The following is a 19,630-nucleotide window of genomic DNA, read 5'->3' as shown; positions in this document are numbered from 1 at the left end:
CCAAATGGAGTGATCTGCTGCCAATCCGGCCACAATCACTCTGGGACTGAGGAATCCGAACGGTGCTGTCCTGAAGCCAGATGCTGTTGCAGCCACTGCAACAGGAGCAGTTTTTTGCCACTTCTTTTCAGGCTGGCTTCAGGCCGTATAAGCCACTCCCAGAGCAACTTCCAGGCAGCTTTGAATGCCACACCTCCAAAGAGCCCGGAAGCCACTTTATTTGGCCCGCCTGCTTTGGACCAAAGATAAAAAAGTGTTCAAGAACAACCAAACATAACAACTGATAGAATATGAGCCAATATGATTACTTCTACATAATGATTTCACTGAGACCTGCTTCTAATGTAGTATGTCTAGTAGTATATGGATGCAATTTACTTAAAATGCTGAATACTGCATGAAGTAGTGCATGGCAGCACTCAGAAATTTCACTGTAGCAAAATTTGCTAATCACATATAGCAATCTGCATTATCAGCATTTAGCCTCGACCCCCTGCTTATTTCATATTTTAGGTTTATTGCACAGCACTTAGAGAACAAGAACAGAAGAGAAGGGAATGGAACAGGGAAAAAATGTGTGTCATCGCACGGGAGAATGCCGCTGATGCAGCCAAGAGTCCCCAATTCGTTCCCAAGCCATTCCACAGGAGCCGATTTTGAAGGACTGTTCAGAATCATTCCTCAAAATCAGCAACTGTGGAACAGTTGGGGGATTGGGGACTCGCGGCAGCATTGGTGGCATTCTCCCGTGCAATAACACATTTTCCCCCATTCCCTTCCGTTCCTCACAATGCCATGCAATAAATTTAATAGTCTCTTCCTTTTATGCACATTGGTATTACCTGGGGTTTGGGCCATCGTTCCTTGAAGAGCCCGATGAGCAAAAGTATCATATCCAACTAATTGGGCCAGAAGGTTTCTGCTGGTAAGCAGTTCCTTTAAACAGTTCAATTGTTGAGAATTTGGGTAGAGAAAAACCTTGTAGGCAATTTCACGTACCTAATATTAATTGAAATAAAAAGGAATGAATGAACAGCAATCATAGGAAACTGAGTCAATTACGAAAACAACATTTATATTATAAAGTACATATCTCTTTTCGGTAAAGGTAGTAAAAGCACAGTGAAAATATTTGTTTTCTAATTATATGATGTATCTCTAAAGTGTTCCCTGCATCATGAACTATATCTACTACATCAGTTGGAAAGCATTAAAAAGATAGCAACTGCCTATTAAAGGAATACCCTATACCTTAAGTAAATGAAGAGATTTTTAAGAAAATACATGAACTCCACAGGATGGACATATAGGGTTATCACACCCGCATTTAGTGTTCAGTGATGTTAGCATATGAACAGAAAGAAGACATGAGCTGCACAGAGATTGTCTGAGATATGCATTTTAACTCCAGAATATGTACAGGTGCTGGAAGAGTCCTTCATAAAGAGAGGTGAAACATACATCTTTGATTCTGAGGCCAAAACTACACATGATAGTGACAGCACTATACACTGAAAGAAAGGTGTCCAATTTAAAGAACAAAAGGACACATGAGAAAAGCAGAACCTTCCTCCTACCTGCCACATACAGCCTCACAAACTCCACCTACAGAAGGAAAAGACTGCTAGGAAGTAAGTGAAGTCAGGGATTTAGCACTTCTTCCTTATATGCCCTTTCTGATAAATTTTAGACTTTTCACTATTCCCATTATATCTGAATGGGAGAGATGCAGGTTCAGAAACTTTGGTTTGCAGCAAGCCATATGTTATTTGGGCCTGACTTGCCTGACGTTACATACAATGCATCCACCCTTCCATACTACTGGGGTAGTTTTTTCTGCTTACTGTAAAATGGCTCACAAGTAAGGATCATCATTTACAAACTAATTGGTGAGAACATATATCTGACCTTATATGGGGTAGACAGAAAGTACTGGTATCTCTCAGTACATCCCTGAACCATTTGTAGTAGATGAGTTTCCAATCCTTAACTGTCCAACAAGAGCAAATAAAAAGTTCTTTCTCATCCCACCAATATTAAGTTGTTGAAAAAGAATGTGGGGCAGTGGGAACAGATGCGGAATGGGTGTGAAAAGCCTTGTAAGCTTGGTTGTAGTACTGATCACAAATTCGTGGACTGAGCACAGGCACCCTGTTACATAATTCCTTGCATTTGTCTACCTGAGCCACAATTTTGGTCTTGGTTCTAGACAGAAGATCTCAGTGTTCTAGTTTAAAAAATGAAACCAAAAAACCCAAAATGGATCTCTCAGAAGCCTGAAGGCTACCCAGGCTTCCTGCAATGTATTTACCATATACATACCAGATCATCGGGACTATCTGCATTGAGACCGCTGATCTGGGCATAATTGCCTTCAATTACAAAGTTATGGCGAATATGTTGAGGTAAAATGTGCTTGTCAATCTTGTTAGGAAGGTGAGAACCAATGAGAAATTCATTACATAAATCCAGTATTCTGACATTGAGGGTTACTGCCCTCCTACGCTGTAAATGGGAAATTCACAAAATAGGTATTTTATTAAAATACAGCTTTAAAATATTAATTTAAAATATAACTTTATTTTTTAAAAAAGAAAGAACAAGGATGAGAATCATGCAGTCCTTTCTGGGCTTGCTGGATTGAAAATTCCAGCAGTCCAAGCAAGCACAGTTTGAAGAATGCTTGCAGCTGAAATTCAACAACATCTGGAGGCTCGTATGATTCCCACCCATTTTCTAGAAAGTTATGACAAAGCCAAAAAATCGATACTACAATCACTGGGAGAACTGCCATAGAGATGTACCATATATACTCGTCTATAAGTCTAAAAATGTATGCCCCAAAATTGCCCCAAAATCCCAGGTTGACTTATTTATGGGTCACTATGGTAATGTGATAGCAACTCTTTCAGATTTCCCCATATGGTGAGGAGAGGAGTTTACTTCTCTCTGGAGCCAAGCAGAAAGAGTCCTGGGTGATTGATTGATAACAACAATAATGATGATGATGATGATGATGATGATGATGATGATGATGATGATAGGATTTATTTATACGCCACCCAATAACTGGGCATCTGGGCGGCTTACAACAGAGGGGATAATAGATGGTTCCCTGCCCTCAGGCTTACAATCTAAATTGATATTGCTGTTTGTTTACGAGTCCTCTCCTGCCCATGCATCTGGCTGAAACAATGAAGCAAAAAACCTCAATGAGAGTCTCTCTTACCATACGCACACATACACACAGTGAAGGAGTCTCCAAGTTTTACCCTCAACCTATCCACAGGTCATGGCAAAATCCATAATTTGGCCCCAAAACCCGACCTCCACTTATACATGAGGTCAACTTATAGTTGAGTATATACGGTACATTCCTTGTGAGAGAGATTTGCAGAACAGAGTTCCTCAATGTGCTTAATCCCACATTACAGTAATCATGTATTCTGTACAATGTTAATAATCATCATTACTCAAAAGATACTACTTGCATTTAAAAAAGAAAAAGAAAAGGGTCAAGTGTGGCCCCTGAACCTCCCTTCTGTGATACCCCAAATATTAAACAGTCTCCCAACCCAATTTTGTTTTAAAAATTGGGCCAATTTCTACATGGTTTTTCACCCAAAAATATCCCAAAAGCCTCAAGACAAGTAAGTCCAGTTACAAGAACACTCCCTCTCCAAAGAACTTGTTTTGTCCCCAAAACAAAAATAAAGAATGACACATCACTGACTATTGGGCATACACAAAACACTAGTATACCTGACAAGGCAGGCATAGGGGTGTGTGAAAATTGTACCCATTCTCCATACAGTTGGGTTAAAGGGTTTCATTAAATAAATTTCAGGTTCCTCAGTCAGTATTTTGCCCCTTAAAGTGGAAATAATTACCTTTTCTTCATCCAAGTGAATACCACTGATCTCAAAATCAAACATGAAAAGTTCTGCCACACGCCTAAAGGAATAAATTCTCATTAAGAGAAAATAACTGCAAGACAAGTATTATTACTGTTTATCCTTTCTGAAGTTACAGTATATTACATTTTTCAGATTATTATGTTAGAGAGCAAGTACTAATATGTCCATTTAAGGGATTATCAATACTGTTCTATGCATATCTCTTCAACACTGAATTTAATTGTCTCCTTTCTATTTAACTTAGTAGAGAAATTCAGCCTATTTGTCCTTCTCATAAACATGATCATAAATTAGTATTATAGTTGCAACTAAAAGCCAACAGCTTCACAGTTTGCTGTGTGGGATGAATATAGGCAATCTGAAGGCAGGTCATTTACAGGCCAGAGAAGACGGGTCACAAAAAACAGCTTGAACCTGCCTTTTCTGAAAGTGTGTCAAAACTCTACTGTCCGCATGGCCTACTCCAAAGGCAGCCTGAATGTGCACATCAAACAGCATCACTGGGTTATTTTGTTGTGGTTGTCTTCCCACCATGCCGTCGCATGAACACACTCATGCAACCTCCAAGTACCTCCCACGTCCCACTCAGATGCCATCCCACTGGATGGCCGGACCTTGGATCATGCACACATGTGATGTTCCGCCAGTTCAGAGCATCGGAGTACCCAATGAATCATTCACAAAGCACAACCATGGGGCCCCATACATGCCCCTTCATCTCCCTTCACCCCATGCCCTTGTGTTGGACTGTCTGTTTTGTGTATGGTGTAATTACATCCATTGGATTCATCACACTTTTTTGCATTGTCACAGCTCTACACTGGTGCCAGGTCATCTATATGGAGATGAAAAGATGTGCATCTTCTGCGCTAAATCAATCTATCCTGGCTTCTTTTTGCTCTGGCTTTTAGCCCCAGAGAGCAGCTTCATTCTGGTTTCCACCCACTTTGGAGGTGTGTGTCATATAAACAACCTGCCTTCAAAGCTACTGGAAATTGCCTTATTTGGCTTGCCTGTTCTACCCCCCAAAAAACTATGCCATTTTCTTTCCAATTTTATGCATAGTTATTTAGAAATAAGCTACACTTCCTCCCAAGTAATCATAGGATGAAACCTTAAGCATGAAATAAATTATATATATATAATTTACTGCTGCAAACTAACACTTTCATGTAATGAAATATATTTCTTATGAAAATATATATTTTACATGTCATAATGAAATTATGGAAGTTATTACCTCAGGATATTGTCATAGCATAAATGCTTTTTTAAAAAAATAAGAAAGTAAGTGGAAACTAGGTTTCTCAGTAGCTGCAAGCAATGACAATGTTCAGAGAAAAAGTATTTTTTTTAAATCTTATATTTCAATCATACATAGATATTATCATGCTTTGCTCACAAACTTTGTAACAAACCATAAATCTCGGTCAATTATGGAAACTAGCAAGTGAGATAGGAAACATGAGGATGTATCATAATAGGAGAACAGAAACCATATTTCAAAGCATGCCCTTAAACAGAAAAGCAGTTGAAGGAAATTTAAGAGGACCAGGATAATTAGGGTGTTATGTATGTCATGTCTGTCAAACAAGATACAGTCACATAAATCTGCAAAGGCCACTTTGATTTCAGAAGAGGGAGTAAGTTCTGACACTGGTTTGTACAATGTAGCTGAAATCATAGAACATCTTTCAAAGCAGGAATCTGGATACAGTAGAATTCTATATTCTGTATGTCACAACAGTTGCAAATACGGGCTATCAGGCTGTTTTAGTCCACCCACATTCTTCATAAAAGTCACAGACATAAATGTATTATTTACTCTGAAAATGGTTTCACAATTTTTAAATAATCTATTATTGTCATAAGGTATGCTGATCTATCAAACAGCCAACATTCTGAGCATCAAAATGAAATCTCTACTGAAAGGACAAAAAAGTGGATGGACAAATGTGTTTGGACTAAAACTTGCCGCAGCACTAGCAAATGATGAAGAAGGCTTTCCTATCACAGGATTTTTGTGGCGAGATTTGTTAAGAGGAGCTTTGCCTTTTGCCTTCCTCTGAGGCTGAGACAGTGTGACCTGCTAACTTCCTTGGCTAATTTTAAGGCAGAGTTGAAGACACTCTTATTCAGGGAGGCATTCCAAATTAATAGTTATTAATCTGCTGCTTACTTTGTCTTCATTGTATACTAGTTAGTATTATTTTAGAGGTGTTTTAATCATGTAATGTTGTTTTAGATTGTACGCCACTTGGCAGGTTTTATTATTATTATTATTATTTACTTATAACCCACTCTTCAGCCAAAAGGCTATCAGAGCGGCTTACAAATTGTTAATTGGACATTTCCCTGCTTTCAGGATTACAATCTAAAGAGACAAGACACAAAAGGAGAAGGGAATGGCAGTGGGGAAGGGGAAAAGTCCAGCAGATCTTCACTCCCTTTGATGCCTAGACCATGGCATATGGACTGGAGGGAGGGCCCTTCTTCTTACTCTGATTCATCCCGATGGAGCTGGTCTGCCTTTCTCTCCCTCTGGGTGGTGGAAGGAGAGAGGGTCTTCTTCTTCCAGGCAAGGCCTGATGGAGCTGGCTTGCCTATCTCTCCCTCTTGATGGTGGAAGGAGGGAGGGCCTTCTTCTTCCAGGCAAGGCCTGATGATTTTATTCTTTTTCTTATTTTATTTGACCCCTACTATGTAAAGGGCTGTGCAAACTTCACATAACTCTATTAATAAATGTAAATAATAACAACCTGCCCCAGGACACCCACTGAGTTTTAATGACTAAGCAGAGATTTGAACCCTGGTAGTCCAATGCTCAAACCATTACACCATGTTAGCTCTCACATCTTTCCTATTAGAACAAAATTAATAATGTGTACCTTGTTTCTGGATCAAGGGAACGCATAACATCTTTATCAGCCAACAATTTTCTCAGACTTTGACACAAATCTACATCTGTATTTAATCTAGGAATACAAAAATTAAAGGATCAATTAGTATCAATACAATAATTAACTTTTGACTATTTCTATATTTTTGGCATATTATAAATTACTGTTTCTCTGGCTTTGCTTCGCGAACGAAGATTCAGGAAGGACTCATCCCACGCTTTGTACAAGCGCGTTGGTGACTAAAAAGGCCAATGCGGGATAAACAGGTCCGGTTGCAGAAAGCACAGTAATAAATTACTGTAACTCAATTTGTTTTCACCCACAGCTTGAAAATATTAAAGCAAATCTTGATTTTGCTATTTTATATAAGGGACACCATTTCATTTTATTTAATGGGAGTTGAGTATCCATGGATTTTGGTATCCATGGAGGGTCCTGGACCAAACCACAGTAGATACCAAGGGCTCACTGTATAAGCAGACATATTTTTTACCAGACATCCTAACTTAGAAAAGAGAATCCCCCCCCCCCCCCGATGTACTTTCAAATACAGGAGAACAATACCAGCTCACAGTTATTAAAGATGTAAGTACAATATGACAAATAAAACCTACTTTTCTACCATAGTACCAATGCTTCTGCAGGCTTCCTCAGCAGCCTCTCTGAAAGCAGGATCAGGATGAGCAATTTTTACAAAATCTGCCTGATGCAATTTAAAAAAAAGGAATGACAATAATAAGAGGAACGTTTTGACAGCATTCTTGGAAAAGCTGGAAATTCTAGCTAAGTCCACATGTGAACCTCTCCCCACCCCAACATAAAACCATACTGGGTTAAATTTGATAAAATGCTTCTGGAAGCAGAATAAGGAGGACAATTCCACTTCTCCCCAGCAACCTGTCCCCCTCATATATTCTCAAAATCTGGTTTCGGGGTTATGTGAGGATTTGGATACAGTAAGGCCTATAGGAAGTGAAAGAGGGAGGAGGATAAATTTTTATCATGTGAATAGATAGCTATTAACAGGATGTCAGATTTCATATTTTCTTTTCATAGCACTACCATCTATTGGTGACATTTTCCCTACATAGCTTTAGGAACAAACACATGCACACTATTTATCAAATCTCCTACATGAGAGAAGGAAATAGTATATATGCCATTATGCCTGAAATTATCTATGTGTCTGTTTCACTGCACGTATATGCACTGGGAAGCAACACCTAGGAGGGAGTTCTCAAAACATATGGATACAGTAAACAACCTAATAAACATTAGTCAGCATATTTCTTTAAATAACTTCAAACTGTTCTTAAATACTGTGTCCAGTTCTGGGCATCACAATTCAAAAAAGATGTGGAGAAACTGGAGCGTGTCCAAAGGAGGGCGACTAAAATGGTGAAGGGTCTGGAAACCATGCCCTATGAGGAACAACTTAGGGAGCTGGGATATTTAGCCTGGAGAAGAGAAGGTTAAGAGGTGATATGATAGCCTTGTTTAAATATTTGAAGGGATGTCATATTGAGGAGGGAGCAAGCTTGTTTTCTGCTGCTCCAGAGAACAGGACCCGGAACAATGGATGCAAGCTACAGGAAGAGAGATTCCACCTCAACATTAGGAGGAACTTCCTGACAGTAAGGGCTGTTCAACAGTGGAACAAACTCCCTCAGAGTGTGGTGGAGTCTTCCTCCTTGGAGGTCTTTAAGCAGAGGCTGGATGGCAATCTGTTGGGGATGCTTTCATTGAGATTTCCTGCATGGCAGAATGGGGTTGGACTGGATGTCGCTTGTGGTTTCTTCCAACTCTATGATTCTATGATATTGCTTCGCATATACAAATATTTGTGTGAAGTTGAAGGCCCGAAAATCCCAGATTATTTTTGTTTATAATCATATATAAAGCTCCCATACCTGTTCGTTTAGCAAACATCCAAGTTAAGCAACAATTTACTTTCTTTATTTAGAAAGTATCAGTAATTGTAATATGAAACAAATTATCCTGTTTGATACACTTAACTTTATCTATTTATATCAAATCTTGATCAAACTAAATGTGACCACAGAAAGAAACTTAACATTGCAAAAAAAGTGAAAATATTTAACCACAAAAATTTCTTACTTACTTTCCCCAAGTAGAGTCCTAAAACCAGGGAATCTCCCACTAATAGTAACGTGGAAGTAAATGAATCATAAGTTAAAAAGCAAAACATTCCTTAACCCAATGCATATGGAACTGCAACAATTGTCTGAAGTTACAAAGAGCAACAGCAACAAATTTGTCTGTTTCAATGCAAGGCCATATTTAAAGTTCCAGTGTAATATGTTATAATATTACCACATCTGAAGTTGGTTTTTGATAAAATTGTAAGTTTAAAATTAAAATACACATCTGTCAATAAGTTTCAACACATAATTTTAAAGTTATAAAAATGTCTTACTAGATCTGCTACGCGACACAAGGCATCAGAGAGCTGATCAAAGATCATTACTATCTCTTTTCCAGGAGGTGTAACACATGCTTTTTGTACTAATCGTTCTGCTTCTTGTAGTGATTTTTCCTGAGCTTCTTGAAATCCTTCCGGACAGGTGAGCTCTGCAACCCCAAACAAACCCTAAACACAGAAAACAGAAGCCACATAATGAACATGTACACCATACATTTTCTTTATTTGTCTGTTCTACAGTGAAGTTGTAAAGTTCAGTTATTTTCAAAATTAACCTCTCATTTTTGAAGAGTAAAATGCTGCACCTAAAAGGCTGCTCCAACACTGCAGAATGCAGTTTGGCACAGCTTTAACTGCCCTGGATCAGTGCTAGGAAATCCTGGGATTTGTAGTTTGTTGTGGCACCAGACCTCTCAGTCAGAGGCTAAATATCTCAGAAAAATACAAATCCCACAAGTCCATAACAATTGAGCCATGGGAGTTAAACTGGTGTCAAACTACGTTAATTCTGCAGTGTAGATGCAGCCGAGGACCTACCAAATTCAGATGACTGCACTTCTAAACAGCAATTCAGAAGAGTTATACTGTCAATGTCAAATATATATATTACAACAATATAAACCAATATTAATTGCAATGAAATAGATTTATTTAGATATATGGAACAAGCCTGACAAAAGTCCCCTCCTCCCCACAGCAACCCTTCCAGTTCAAGAGTTTATCACGCAAAGGTTTGGGGCCTGCTGCTGAGTGGTATAAGTTCTGGTACATGGAAGGTGAAAAAGTGGAGGATTATGTTCTACAAACAGGGCCTTTCCATTCCCAGAAGATAGGTTCTGGAATCTGGATATAACCCATTATTATTATGCTTGAAACATTGGCGTGTTACAAACCGCCTAAAAGCGGTGGTCTGCCGGCGCTGCTGGTTGCTCTGCGAGGGAGCCGCAGCAGCCAAACCGCGCGGCTCCCTCAAGGAGCAAAAAGAAGCCCCAAAATGGCACTTCTTTTTGCGCCCTGGAAGTGGCGCCGCGAGGCACTAGTTGTGCACTCGTGGCGTCACTTCTGGGTTGTGACGTCCGGATGCTATGCGTCTGCAACATCAAGATGGCGGCGTCCGTGTGGACAGGCGCCGCCATTTTGTATGGAGCCAGTCCGTACTAGGGTTGAGGGGCGTCTATTCTAGATGCCCCTTCCTAACCCTAACACGTACTTTCAGCGTGTGTGTAACGCACCATTGTTGATTATTTGTTCACTATTTCAAGGATTCAACAATTTATTTTTATTTGAATGCCTAATTAATTTTCTAACATCTAAACCCAAAAAGCGCTGGATTTACAGCTAACGGGCATCTACTAAGAGGGACAGCAAGTGACACCTTCTCCTTTTCAGACCACCAGCCTTTCAAGGACACTCCTGCTGAACTGGAATCTTTTCTCCTTCGGTTCTCAGCCAAAATTTCATGACCACTGAATGCATTCAGTAATCATTGGCTAATTTTTTTAGGACTTTTTTTCTCCGGATTTTTGTTTTTTATTTTTCCACCATTTGTTGATACTGGTTATGAAAGAAGAACAACAATGTTTCAACAAACCTTTTATTTTCCAGACTAACAACGTGAAATAAAACAGCCAGGACAGGAAAGTCTTGCATAAGTAATCAAAAACATTTGAAAGCTTCTTCCAAAATGCATCCAGGGATGATTTTTGTTCATTTGTTTGTTTCACCAGTCTCCACTTTTCCTATGATTTCCATAACATGCTGTGGATGGGTAATGGGGCATGATAAGCCGTTTTCTCTTTTCCCCCTTCTGTTTTGCTCTTTATACATGCTCAGTAAGGGTTTCTGGAGGGAGCTGCTGTTTAGTCTGTCTGTTATACACAGTCTCTCACACACTTATAATAGGATCAGTGACAGCACAATTCCATTCTTTTCCAGCTCAGTCTTTACTGCATTGTTCAATGCAGACCTGCTGCTGCAACTAGGTGCTGAAAGTCTATGGTCCAAAACCACTGCAGAAATCATCCAGTTTGAGACTGCTTTAACTGCTCTGGCTCAGTGCTAGGGAATCCTGCAAACTGTAGTTTATTGTGACACCAGAGCTCTCTGACAGAGAAGGCAAAATGTCTCACGAAATTTGAGGAATTTAGTTCCCAGAATTCCATAGCATTGAGCTAGGGCAGTTAAAGCTGCCTCAAACTGAATTATTTCTGCAATGTGTTTTGGACCTGTGTTTCTCCAGCCCTCCTTCCCCATCCTCCTTAATGCCGCCAGGCAGAGGACCAGGAAGAAAAGCAAGCTGGGTGGTTGTAAAAACACTTGGTAAAAAGTATTCCCTTTGTCAGAGGCTTCATTAATAGGGGTATGCCTGTTTAAGAATCCACACAGAGAAAACTGGCTGCTATTAGTAATTAAGATACACTTGAAATATGCAATCCACACTGGATGCTTTGGCAGAAAAAAGGTGAGATATAAAGTGAACAGATAAATAAATAAATCCTTACAACAGGCTGCCATAGACTGCAAGCCAACTAGATAAAATTATTTTCTCAAAGAAACAGAACTCTTGAATGCCCAGTAATCTGTAAATACAGTTTCAGTTGTCATTTGTGTTAAGAATGGGGATCCTTTTCTTCCCCCACGAACAAGAGCCATCACTTCTTTAACCAGCTTCAAAACGGAGTTGAAGACCATCCTGTTCAGAGAAGCGTTCCCAGGCCTTCCTTAATTGTCGCTTGCCTCCCTGGATGAAGCTAAACCGTCCATTATGAAGCCAAGCCCTCCCTCAAGTCCACCTGCCTTGGTCCAGGCCTTGGAGGTAGAGAGGAACTGCTGGACCTCTTACCCTTTCCCTCCACCACTCCCTTCTCCTTTTGTGTCATGTCTTTTTAGATTGTAAGCCCGAGGGCAGGGAACCATCTAATTAAAAAGACTGTATGTACAGCGCTGTGTAAATTTACAGCGCTTTATAAAGGTTAATAATAATAATAATAATATTGTATATATACTTGACTATAAATCAACCTCATGCATAAGTCGAGGGCAAGTTTTGGGGATGAAATTATGGATTTTGATATGACCCATGGATAAATTGTGGGTAAAACTTACAGACATATAGCAAAGGATCTAAAGGATAAAGCAAAGCAAAACAATGTCAAAAAACGTACACATTTCCAGCAGACATAACTCTCTGTACTCACTTTTAAGGCTGGATGATTGAGAGAGTAGAGGAGGCTGGTGCTTCCAAGGCAGAGTATACTCTTGCCTTTCACCAGGGGATGGTTCCTTCTTTTATTTAATAATTAAGATACAGTACTTACATTGACCCATGGATAAGTCAACTCAGTTTTTTTGGGTCAATTTTTTGACCTAAATTTCTAGACTTATAAATGAGTATATACAGGCTGTTGCCTGATACGCCTTCTCTCATATAAAGGTGCAGTAATGAAAAACTTCTCCTCCTGAGTTTAGGCCAGGGAGCTCTGCAAGGAGGAAAATATGGTACTACCTCTCATGTCAAGGACTATTCTCCTGTCACAGATCACCTTACCCTAATGCCATGCTGAGATCTCAGTGGAAACTCATTCCACAAAACACATAAACAAGAAATCAGCCACAGCCTCATTTGCTCCAGAAATTTACTCAGCAAGTTGAGGAAAGTATTAGTGAGACAATGTGATGTAGTAGTCAGAGCACTGGACTGGGACAGGATTGACTTAAGAAGAGTGCTGCTGGGACAGATTAAACTCTAGTTTAGCAACCCATTCTCTCAGTTGTCAACGCAATCCCTAAGGGCAACCCACAGCAGGACATGAGTGCACTTCCATCATCACACTGTTTTCCCCAGTTAATGATCTGTTCTTGTTGTGAGCCTTCCAGATGCTTTTGACTTGCGGCAACATGATACAGAGAGGAATATTGCCTCTGACTCCTGTTGCTGTTATGTGCTGTCAGTTAAGGTTCAACTTATGGCGACCTTATAAGTGAGAGATCCTCAACAGATTCTGTCATTAACATCCCTGCTCAGGTCTTGCAAATGACTTCTTTGAATGAGTCAATCCACATGTTATGTGGGCCTCCTTTTCTCCTACTATCTTCATATGTAGTGAACATTATTGTATTCTTCAATGGATCATAAAATTCATGGAAGGGGCCTACAGCAACAGACAACTTGAAGGTACACGCACACATATCATTGTGTGTGTCCAAAGTATGTTAGCCACAGTTTAGTCATTTTGACTTGAGTAAACATTCAGGCTTGATTTATTTGCATGTCATATCTATAGAATTCTCCTCCAGAACCCCAATTCCTTTCCAGCTTTCACAACCTTACATAGAATTTGGAAAGAATACTATGGCGTGGATGTTCCTGACTATGGTATATTTAATGATATATCTTTAAACATGAATGGCCTCTGATGCTGGAGGTAATGCAAAGGACTCATGACTAGCAGCCACCAATAATCGTAACCTCTGCATATGCCTTGTCATTATCATAGTTGAACTATGGGGCTTTGTCCCAGCAGTGGCACTACCTTTTCTTGATGGTGGAACTGTGTTCCCTTGTGAGGCAAAGTGTTATGCTGATGGCAGCAGTGCAGTGAGTTGGGTCTCCCATGTCTGACAGCCTTTTGCTGAAGAGCCAGGCAGCAACCGGGCAGCAGTGAAAGATGACACTGGTGGGGCATATCTCAGACAGCACTGGCACCACAGCTAACACTTGTGAGTATTGTGCAGAGGGAGGCATGGTAAACCCCCTCTGAATGTCTTCTACCATGAAAACCTTATGAGAAAACCCAAAGTGAAAAAAGAGATGGTGCCAGAAGAAGAAGAGAGTCCAAGGTTAGATGGAACTCAATGCTAGGGAATTGTGGGAACTGTAGTTCTGTGGGACATTTAGCTGTCTCTGCCACAGAGCTCTGGTTCCACAACAAACTACAATTATTATTATTATTATTATTATTATTACACACTGCAGAAATAAATCCAGTTTGACACTCCTTTAATTATAATATATATGTGTGTGTGTGTATAAAATAGATTTTATTTATTTTAAAATATATTATTATTATTATTATTATTATTATTATTATACACTGCAGAAATAAATCCAGTTTGGCACTGCTTTAATTATAATATAACTTATATATTATAATAAATATATAATATAATATAATAATATAATATAATATAATATAATATATAGTATTTTAGATATTATAAAATATAATAATAACTTATAATATGTAAAATATATTATAAAATCTATTATTATTATTATTATTATTATTATTATTATTTGAGGGCGCTTTGACTGCCCTGGCTCACAGAATCATAGAATGACAGAGACCCCAGGAAGGGCCCTCCAGTCCAACCCCATTCTGCCATGCAGGAACTCTCCCTCAAAGCATCCCTGACAGATGGCCATCCTGGGGAATCCTGGGAATTGTAGTTTATTATGTATTTATTTATCTAGTGTAGCGATACCCCGTCCGCCCTCCAGCCCTAAAGGCTCTCACAATTATTGTCCCTGCCTAAGTCCAGGGGCTTCGCTCTTTTCTTGAGGGGAAAGATGGGGTCTTCAAAGGAGGGAGGCTTCTCTTCTCTCACCGTCCTCCTCGCGGCCTCCCTTCTCTGCTGCTGCTGCTGCTGCTGGGGCTGGAGGTTGAAAGCGGCGCCCACCGGGGACCAGCTGGTGCTGACCCACCGTTTGGCTCCTGAGGGGAAGAGAAGGACGCCGACGACGCCATCGCGGTTCAGCCCCCATCGCCTCGCCGCCTTCAGCAGCGCCGCGCTTCGCCAGGCCGCCATTATGGCAGCCTCCCTCTCTCGAGGGAAAGAAAGAAAGGGCCGGATTCGGCCTCTGAGGCGGGCAGGGCCGCCTTTTCCTCCGCCCTTTCCTCCTCTACTCTTCCCTTCCCTCACAGTTGTCCTCCTTACATACTGTTATTATTATTATTATTCAGCTTTGTTTATAAAATCTACACAGCGCTGAGCAGACAGTTAAAAAACGAAATAAAATAAGCCTGCCCATAAAACCTATAAAACCTATAAAAACGATTTAACACAAAACACGTTATAATAATAATAATAATAATAATAATATTTATTTATACCCCGCTCTTCAGCCAAGGCTATCAGGGCGGCTTACAATTTGTTAATTAGACATTATTGTTGTATTGTTGTTGTTGTGTGCCTTTCAAGGCTATACAGTATATATATTTGTTATTACTGCTGTTGTAAATTGTTATCCTGTTTCATTGCTATTGTTTAATATACTGCTATGTTACAACTGGATTTTGTTTTTGGTTTTTTAAGTTCATGTTTATTGTTAGGGGTGCATCTATCTAATGTAGAAATAATAAAAGTTTGCGTATATATTGTGTATATAGAGAACAATATGTGTGTGTGTTGGGTGCCTTCGTGTTGTTTTCCTTTCAAGGGGTTTTCTTGGCAAGATTTCCTTTTATTATTTATTTATTTATATTTTATTTCGCCGTAAAAAATACAAATAAACAGACAAACAAGAACATGCTTCACTGTGTACATTTCATATTGCGCCATCTGTTTCCTATTACAGTATATTGCAGATAGATTGCTTAAGATTTTTATTCATGTATTATCATTCTTTTAACTAAATTATTAGTTAATATCCAGCTACGTCTATATTTTTGCATTTTACAATCTTGTCATAGTTTCCCACAATTTTGACACTTCTTTCCATTTTCCTTCATATTGTTGGGTTGCCCTTCTATTTACATACAAGAATTCTTCAGAGAGGGTTTGTTGGGTCTACTATAGTAGACCCAAGAAAAGTGGTGTCCTGAGGCTGAGAGAGTGTGACCTACAGTGGCTGAGCTGGGAGTCGAACCCAGGTTTTCTACTGATTATGTTAGCTGGAGGATTCTAGCAACCATAATCCAAAAGTTTCCAGCACTTCTCTGGTTGTCTTTCATTTCCCGTATGTGTGTTGCCTTCAGAAAAGTTTACTCACCAAAATTTACTTTTTCAACACTGGTAGATGCTAGCAGCCATTACAAGTCTTTGTTTTTATATTACATCAAGAAGATAAAGACAAATACACTGTAAAATATGTAATTCTTACAGCAATACATTTCCTAATTCCAAAATGTTGTTGGGTTTTGTTTGTTTGCTATGCAATAATAAATGGGATGGGGGGGAAATGTAACAATAGTTTTTCATCACAGAATGTCTCACAGAATAATACCAAGACAACTCATTACAAACAAGGTCAGGTTCTACACTTATAATGCTGTTATTCCTCTTTATCTGCTGTGGCAACATCTTGTGGAATTCAGGGATTTGTAGTTTAGTGAGACCAAGAACTAATTGGCTGAGAATCCTAAATGCCCTTCCCTAAACTGCAAATCCCAGGATTCCATAGAATGGTGTGTTACAGACGGGCAGAAAGTACGTACTAGGTACGTACTAGGGTTAGGAAAGGGCGTCCTTTCCGGACGCCCTAACCCTAGTACGTACAAAATGGCGGCACACATTCTACATGGGCGCCACCATTGGGACATCACAACCGTGCCACCTCCAAATGGAGTAGCGCGGAGGTGACATCCTGGCGCCACGCAAGGGCTCCTGGGGCACCCTTTCCGTGGCGCCAGATGGAGCTTGGAAACGGAGCTTCTTCCAGGTTTGTGTTGCTGGCGCACCCTTTACACAGCTGCACCAGCAACACAAATGAGAAAGGGGCCGAGCGGCCCCTTTCTCTTCATCCCCGCCGCTGTTGGGTGTCCTTGGGGCATGAAGCCCCAAGGACACCCCTTTCCAGGCCATGGGAAAGCAACCTTTTGCCACTTCCCCGCGGCCTGGAAAGCAGCGGATCGGGGCCTCAGAGGCTGCCACTGTGGCAGCTAAGGCCCTGATCCGGCGGGGAAAGGGCCAGATACAGGCTGCCCCAAAAGAGCGGTCTGTAAACCGCCAATGTTACCATGGCAATTAAAGTGGAATGATAATGCTATAACATTGTAGTATGAATCAGTCTGTTGATCAAGTTGCCCCTGAACTGATACTGTTCCTAAAATGCTGAGTTATTTTAACAGACGTGTTGGTTTCACATTTGTTTATTATTGTTGTTGTTGTTGTTGTTGTTGTTATTGTTATTAAGCTTTATTTATAAAGCGCTGTTCATTTGGGCTGCATCCACACTGCAGAAATAATCTGGCTTGACACCACTTTAACTGCAATGGCTCAGTGCTCTGGAATTCTGTGAATGGTAGTTTGTTTTGTGCCAGAACAAAGCACCAGTTAATCTGGATTTGATTTTTACACTTAGCAGTGTGAATGAAATCAAATGTCGTTTTATTTTTATTCATTCCAAAGTTCCGTTTAAATTCAGTCCAAATTCCAGTAAATCCTTTTTTCCCCACAACAGATTTATTTCCTTGCAAATTTAGGAAGTAAGAAAAAAATGATAATATAAATAGCTGGCACACTCATGTGCGTCCTGATACTAAAAACTCTTACGTACTTGATTTTGCTGATATGGTATCTATACAAACACAGTGTACAACTATAGTAGACCCAAGAAGAGTGGTGTACTTTACAAAGCTCCATGGAATGGATCTCTCTTGCCCTTCAGCACACAGAGGCATCTCGGCAAGAAAACTAAGGAGTATAGTAGTGGCAACACATCTCATTCACAGGAGAATGGGAACAAAAATAGTTATGTGGGCTGAAACCTGGCAGCCTTCCTGAGTGCAGAAGGGAGCCTTCTGAGTGATGAAAATGGGCCTTTTTTTTATGGAAAATTGACTCCCCCCAAAAGTTAATTACAAATGTATTTCTTTATGACTGCAAGCTGAATCATATATAAAAAATTAAATGTTTGCCTTCAGGGATATGCATTTACAAAACAAACAAAAAACAAGTTTAACATCAGGCTGTGAGACATGTTTCGGTAGGCTTGTTCGGAAATGGACATTGCCAGATGTGAAGATTACTGTCAAGATTAATTATTCAATCCACATTAGTTACACAATGGAGGCCACCTTTAAATTCTCAAGGAGTTCCCTACTACAGCCACTACAGTTTAGAGCAGTGTTTCCTAAACCCTGGGTACTCCAGATGTTTTAGAGCTCAACTCCCAGAAACCTCAGCCAGTTTGGCCAATAATCAGGAATTCTGGGACATTTGGAGGACCAACGTTTGGGAAACACTGGTTTAGAGGACTATTTTCATGTCCCAAGGAGACTTATCTTTTGCATGCTTTTCCCCACTGCTTTGACTATGTGAAACTAGAATATTAGCAACTTTCTTGAATAACAGAAGACAGAAGTGTCTTCTTTTGGCGTCATAAGTGAGCCGCGATGTGTGGACGCTAAGCATCCGCGACATCAAGATGGCGGCGCCCATGTAGAATGGGCGCCGCCATTTTGTACGTGCTTGGCACGTACTAGGGTTGGGGGTGTCCAGAAAGGACACCCCTTTCTAACCCTAGTACACGCCAAGCACGTACTATTGGTGCGTGTAGAATGCGCCCATGACACCATAGTGATCTTATTGTCCCTCTTTCCCATATGTACACCAGTAGTGGTACATTTTGACATTCCCAATGAGCAAGTAATATTGGAAATCTGAGATTGCACTAGAGTCTCCAGTTCTTATGACCACCAAGTGTGTTTTTACCTTTGCACTCTAGACAGAAACACTTCATTCTTAAAGTCAACAGGTGTTTTCATCTCTGCTAGAAGCAGGTCTTTTGTAAAGTAAATTAAGCTGAATTACCAATTCAAGACTGCGACTTTCCAAAATATTTTGCATTTCAATAGGAATATATTTGTTGTTGTTGTTGTGTGCCTTCAAGTTGTTTTCAACTTACAGCAACCCTATGGCCAACCTATCATGAGGTTTTCTTGGCTTGATTTGTTCAGAGGTTTGTCATTACCTTCCCCTGAGGCTGAGAGAGTGTGACTTGCCCAAGGTCACCTAGTGGGCTTCATGGCTGAGCAGGGAATCGAACCCTGTTCTCCATTGTCAAACACTCAATTACTATGCCATGTGGCTCTGGGAAAATTCATTTCCCCTGTTGCTATAATCAGAGTTGACTCATGGAAGGGGCAAATTGTTGTTAGCTGCCTTCAGGTCAATCTTGATTCTTGGCAAGCCTGTGAATGAGACATCTCCAAGCCCCCCTGTCCTCTACCTCTCTGCTCAGGTCCTGCAGACTCAGGCCCATGGTCTCCCTGATTGAATCCATCCATCTGGCATGTGGTCTTTAGTTCTACTTCCCTCAACCTTTCCCAGCATCATTGTCTTTTATAATGAGTCCTGCCTTCTCATGATGTGGCCAAAGTAAGACAGGGTCAATTTAGTCATCTTGAGTTGACTAACCCTGAAATGAT

General features: G+C 40.2%; 1 protein-coding gene across 2 annotated transcripts in view; it reads right to left on the bottom strand.

Annotated features, from left to right (window-relative positions):
• Window positions 1-15,185, bottom strand: part of MIPEP (mitochondrial intermediate peptidase) — a 67,557-nt gene extending 52,372 nt beyond the window's left edge. Inside the window, exons 1-7 of one of the 2 annotated variants that reach the window (XM_089512613.1) lie at window positions 14,868-15,185; window positions 9,255-9,428; window positions 7,432-7,520; window positions 6,806-6,892; window positions 3,891-3,954; window positions 2,323-2,505; window positions 843-999 (exon numbers count right to left, since the gene is read on the bottom strand). In XM_089512613.1, coding sequence (XP_089368739.1) covers window positions 843-999; window positions 2,323-2,505; window positions 3,891-3,954; window positions 6,806-6,892; window positions 7,432-7,520; window positions 9,255-9,428; window positions 14,868-15,068 — 955 coding nt within the window. In that variant the 5' untranslated portion in view covers window positions 15,069-15,185. Of the gene's footprint in view, window positions 1-842; window positions 1,000-2,322; window positions 2,506-3,890; window positions 3,955-6,805; window positions 6,893-7,431; window positions 7,521-9,254; window positions 9,429-10,851; window positions 10,986-14,867 lie in introns of those variants that run through there. The other variant, XM_089512614.1, reaches the window with a different exon arrangement.
• Window positions 15,186-19,630: the final 4,445 nt, after the last annotated feature.

The sequence above is a fragment of the Sceloporus occidentalis genome, unplaced genomic scaffold (genome assembly GCF_023333645.1).
Source record: "Sceloporus occidentalis isolate IW3139 unplaced genomic scaffold, rSceOcc1.0.p SCAF_2, whole genome shotgun sequence".
Lineage (NCBI taxonomy): Eukaryota > Metazoa > Chordata > Lepidosauria > Squamata > Phrynosomatidae > Sceloporus > Sceloporus occidentalis.
This window is presented reverse-complemented; position numbering and strand designations above follow the sequence as displayed.